Raw genomic sequence first — 5351 nt, 5'->3', positions numbered from 1 at the left:
TGTTGCTGGGGAGACTGCCGGTTCCAGATCGGTTATGTAAACTTGGTTTACATTTACCCTCAAAGTGTTTTTGCTGTTCTTCGGCATCTGAGGAATCAATTGAACATTTATTTTCTAATGGCCATATAGCGTCGACAGTTTGGCACTATTTTGGAGCTTCATGTGGTTTGTCCTTTCCAGGGTCTTCTTTGAGGCCCCGTATAGTGGGTTGGTGGCTCAGCTCATATGATTCTGAAATACAACGATTTATTGGGCACATTCTACCCAGCATTGTCTGTTGGCAGATTTGGAAAGCAAGGAATAAAGCAATGTTTGAGGATGTTCAGATGAGGCCGCTTGCCATTTGTCGTGCCATTTTCTCGGAAATCCAGACCATGGTGGGAATTCATTTCAAACAAGTTGATATAGGCAACCCTAGGGGAAGACCCTCCTAGAACCTCCCAACCTTGTAATTATCAGAGTTGGATCTTTTCTCCCAACAGAAATTGAACTCGATTGTTCTCATGAACTCAAGACCTCTGACACACAAAGGTAATCAGCAACCTTAAGCAAATAAGGATGGATGAAGCGACACCACGATTAGGGAACAAGCTAATCGATAAAGTCTGATTTGAATCCTAAGCCATGAACTCAAGAATTCAAGAGTAAGTTCGATTAAGAACTTGAAGGAAAATTCCTCACGATTTCTGGTTGTAATAATCTGTCCCTTACTCTTACAAGAGGTGCCTTTTTATAGGCTAAAACTAGGGCAAAAATCCGGCCCACATAAACCTGGAAGAAATTCGGCCCGCACAAAGAGCTTAAAGAGCCAGCTCTTTAAGGCTTTCCGGTAAGGCCCAATAAGTAATAAAATACTAAACGCCTAACAACTACTAAACTAGACAGTCTTAAAACAACTACCAACTAGGCTAACAAGTATGAGATCATTCCTTCGCTTCAAACGTACAAGTGAACAAAGTAACTTCATGGTCTATCGAATCTTCAAACCTAGCTTGCCCCTTGCTTGTATGGTGAATGATCAAGGCTCGTAAAGCTTCCTTCACCTTCTTGGTTCTTGATCTTGTCATCGGACCACCAATGTTGATCAAAGGGTCCTTGACCCAAGGTTGGAGTTGTTGTGCGCCCGTATCCTTATCATTCCCTCCCCCTTCGAAAGGATTCGTCCCCGAATCTTCAAAGTCTGTATCAAAGTCAAAAGGGGATAGGTCAGACACATTAAAAGATGCGCTTATGCCATACTCACTTGGAAGTTCCAATTTGTAGGCATTGTCGTTGATCCTCTCTAGTACACGAAAAGGTCCATCTCCTCTTGGATGTAACTTGGTCCGTCGAGATGCAGGAAACCTTTCCTTCCGCATGTGCACCCAGACCCAATCACCGGGTTCGAATACAACATGTTTTCTACCCTTATTCGCATGTTGTGCATATTGCGCATTTTTCTTCTCTATTTGAGCTCGAACTTTCTCATGCAAGGTCCTAGCAGCCTCTGCCTTTTTGACACCATCTGCGCTTAAACACTCATCAACAGGAATAGGTGATAAATCTAGAGGGGTTAGCGGCTGAAATCCATAAACAATTTCAAAAGGAGAATGAGTAGTAGTAGAATGAGTGGTTCGGTTATATGCAAACTCAGCGATAGGCAAACATTCTTCCCACTTTTTCAAGTTCTTTTGAACAATTGCTCGAAGTAAAGCACCAAGGGTTCGATTGGTTACTCAGTCTGACCATCCGTTTGGGGATGACTAGAAGTAGAAAACAGCAACTTAGTTCCCAACTTTCCCCAAAGTGATTTCCAGAAATAGCTTAAGAATTTCACATCCCTATCACTTACAATAGTACGCGGTACTCCATGCAATCTAACCACATCCTTGAAGAATAAATCAGCAACATGGCGCGCATCATTTGTTTTCCTACAAGGGATAAAATGAGCCATTTTAGAAAATCTATCCACGACAACAAAGATACTATCCATACCTCTAGAAGATCTTGGTAAACCAAGCACAAAATCCATGGACAAGTCTGTCCAAGGAGCATGAGGTACGGGTAGAGGAGTATACAATCCATGAGGGTTACTCCTTGACTTTGCCTGCTTACACTTTAAACACTTATCACAAATGTTAGCAATGTCACGCCTCATTTTAGGCCAATAAAAATGTTCATGCAAAATGTCAAGAGTTTTATCAATACCGAAATGTCCCATCAACCCTCCATCATGAGCTTCTCTAACAAGTAATTCCCTAAGCGAACAATTGGGAATACATAGGCGATTTTCTTTAAACAAGAAACCTTCATGCCTATAGTACTTTTGAAATGCGGCATGTTCACAAGCTTGAAACACATTAGAAAAATCGTCATCATGTGCATACATGTTTTTAATGTGCTCAAAACCAAGTAGCTTAGTGCTCATGTTAGTGATCAAAGTATACCTCCTAGACAATGCATCCGCAACGACATTATCTTTCCCCTTCTTATACTTAATGATGTACGGAAAGGAATCAATAAATGCAATCCACTTCGCATGCCTTTTATGCAACTTTCCCTGACCCTTAAGGAATTTAATTGATTCATGATCAGTATGTATCACAAATTCCTTAGGCATAAGATAATGCTGCCACACTTCAAGAGCACGCACAACAGCATACAATTCTTTATCATAAGTAGGGTAATTAAGAGCTCCCCCACTCAACTTTTCACTGAAATATGCCAAGGGCCTATTATTTTGATGTAAGACAGCCCCTATGCCGATCCCACTAGCATCACATTCAACTTCAAATGTCACATCAAAATTAGGTAAAGCAAGAATAGGTGCTGAAGTTAACAAATCCTTAAGCTTATTAAATGACTCTTCTTGCTCTTTTCCCCATTGAAACCCCACATTTTTTTTAATTGTCTCATTCAAAGGTGCTGCAATAGTACTAAAATCTTTAACAAATCTCCTATAGAAACTTGCAAGACCATGAAAAGACCTTACTTGAGCCACATTGGTTGGAGTCGGCCACTCTAAGATGGCATTTACCTTGGCGGGATCAACACGTATGCCATTTGCACCAACAATATATCCAAGGAAATTAACTTCAGGAGTGCAGAAGACACATTTTTCCATGTTAGCAAACAACCTATTTTCACACAAGGCACTTAAAACAAGTCGCAAATGCTCAACATGTTCATCTAAAGACTTGCTAAAGATCAATATATCATCAAAATAAACAACAACAAACTTCCCAAGAAAATGCCTTAAAACATGGTTCATTAACCTCATGAAAGTACTTGGAGCGTTTGTTAAGCCGAAAGGCATCACAAGCCACTCATAAAGACCATACTTTGTTTTGAAAGCAGTTTTCCATTCGTCTCCTTCCTTTATCCTTATTTGATGATAACCAGATCTTAAGTCAATTTTAGTGAAAATGATTGCCCCATGCAATTCTTCTAACATATCATCTAACCTAGGAATAGGATGACGATACTTAACAGTAATTTTATTAATTGCACGACAATCCGTACACATTCTCCAAGTCCCTTCTTTCTTAGGCACTAAAATGACTGGGACTGCACAAGGACTAAGAGATTCACGTACCTGGTCCTTTTCAAGGAGGGAATCGACTTGCCTTTGGATTTCCTTTGTTTCCTCCGGATTTGCTCTATAGGCTGGTCGATTTGGGAGAATTGCTCCAGGAACAAAGTCGATTTGATGTTCGATACCTCGAATTGGAGGTAATCCTTTTGGTAGTTCCTCCGGAAACACATCCTTGAATTCCTGCAAAAGAGAGTAGATTGCACTAGGAAGAGAATCGGTTATGCCTAGTGTGTAAAAAGAAGAATAATCAGCTTCCCTGTACAGAAGTACTATGAGAAGACTTTGTGCATTCAAAGCCCTACCTACCTCACGCACACTTGCATAGAAGCTCTTTTTGTTCACTTTCAAGCTCTCGGCCTCACTAAGTTTTTTTTCACTCGAATTTTCTTTTTCACTCAACTCGGCCTCTACTTTTTTTTTTCCCTCATCCTCAGGCACATTCGGCTTTTTCTTTGCCTCTCTCAGTTGCCTTTTCTCTCGCTCTTTTCTTAGATGCAATTGTTCCTCATACACTTGTGTAGGTGTCAAGGGTGAAAGAGTGATCTTGAGGTTGTCCATAATGAACTTATACTTATTAGTGAGTCCAATATGATCAGCCTGCCTATCATACTCCCACGGACGCCCTAACAAGACATGACTAGCTTGCATAGGAATTACATCACATAAAACTTGGTCCTTGTATCGACCAATAGAAAAAACGATTAAAGCTTGTTTGGTCACCTTGACTTCCCCCCCATCATTTAACCAAGATAGTCTATAGGGTTTAGGGTGGTAAGTCCATGGAAGGTGCTTTTGCTCGACAAAGTCAGCAGCTACGCAATTAGTACAAGAGCCACTATCAATGATCATGAGACATACCTCATCTTCAATTTTGCATCTCGTATGAAAAATGTTGGTCCGTTGGAGATCATCTTCTTGAGCTTGTGCATTTAGCACTCTCATAGTCACCATAGTTCGAGCCACGGGGTCCTCTTCTATTTCAATCAGGTCAGCATCCTTCCCCTCTTCTTCAAGTGGTGGCATGTCCGCATATTCCTCCTCTCCTTCGCTTTGCCACATTCCCTCTTCATTCATGTACATGATGCTTCGGTTAGGGCATTGAGCCATGAGGTGGCCAATTCCCTTGCATTTGAAACATGCCTTTGGCTGGTTGGTAGACGTATTTGTCCTTGGAAGAGTTGGTCGCGAGGTTGGTTTAGAAGGAGTTGCACTCGGATGGAACGGTTGCTCCATTCGCCTGTTTTCCCTTTCTTTATTGCCTTGCCTTGGCCAAGCATTGGATGTTGGCAATTGATCTCGTCTCCAAGGTGTGGAAGAGGATGTAGTGGTTCGGCCACTAGGTGTCTTTATAGGTAAGGCTTGCCTTTCCACCTTCTCTGCATAAGACACCATTTGTTGTAGCTCAAAGTGGTCTTGAAGCTCAACCTTCTTCCGAATTTCAGGATTTAATCCATTAAGAAATCTTGCCATGGTTGCTTCCGAATCCTCTTGTATATTGGCCCTTATCATTGCTACCTCTATTTGTTTGTGGTACTCATCAACCGAACTGGACCCTTGGGTGAGTCGTTGGAGTCGATTGTACAAGTCCGTGGTGTAATGGAAGGGTACAAATCGTTTCCTCATCACTTGCTTCATTTCAGCCCAAGTGTCAATTGGTTGTTCCCTATGTCTCCTCCTTGTGGCACATACTTGCTCCCACCAAATGGATGCATAATTTTCAAATTCAATAGCCGCAAGTTTCACCTTTTTCTCTTCAGAGTAATTGTGGACTTCAAAC

General features: G+C 41.4%; 1 protein-coding gene across 1 annotated transcript; it reads right to left on the bottom strand.

The window, feature by feature from the left end:
* Window positions 1-1084: 1084 nt before the first annotated feature.
* LOC113771284 lies at window positions 1085-5083 on the bottom strand. Its single transcript, XM_027315884.1, has 6 exons — window positions 4433-5083; window positions 3233-3760; window positions 2981-3070; window positions 2131-2545; window positions 1290-1504; window positions 1085-1180 (listed from the first exon to the last, which is right to left on the bottom strand). Exons 1-6 carry the CDS (start codon window positions 5081-5083, stop codon window positions 1085-1087), a joined length of 1995 nt encoding a protein of 664 aa, XP_027171685.1.
* Between the last annotated feature and the right edge of the window lie 268 nt (window positions 5084-5351).

The sequence above is a fragment of the Coffea eugenioides genome, chromosome 5 (assembly GCF_003713205.1).
Source record: "Coffea eugenioides isolate CCC68of chromosome 5, Ceug_1.0, whole genome shotgun sequence".
Taxonomy (NCBI): Eukaryota; Viridiplantae; Streptophyta; class Magnoliopsida; order Gentianales; family Rubiaceae; genus Coffea; species Coffea eugenioides.
The sequence above is the reverse complement of the archived record's forward strand: the minus strand, read 5'-3'. Positions and strand labels throughout refer to the sequence as shown.

Bases quoted from the DNA above. Each gene is read 5' to 3' on its own strand.
- LOC113771284 (XM_027315884.1), bottom strand. From the start codon at position 5,083: ATGATAAGGGCCAATATACAAGAGGATTCGGAAGCAACCATGGCAAGA. The intron at 3,071-3,232 runs CATTTTCTTGGG...ACTCCTGAAGTT, and splicing joins TAATGAACCATGTTTTAAGG to AATTTCCTTGGATATATTGT. The intron at 1,505-2,130 runs GTGACATTGCTA...GTTTAAGCGCAG, and splicing joins TTATTGGCCTAAAATGAGGC to ATGGTGTCAAAAAGGCAGAG.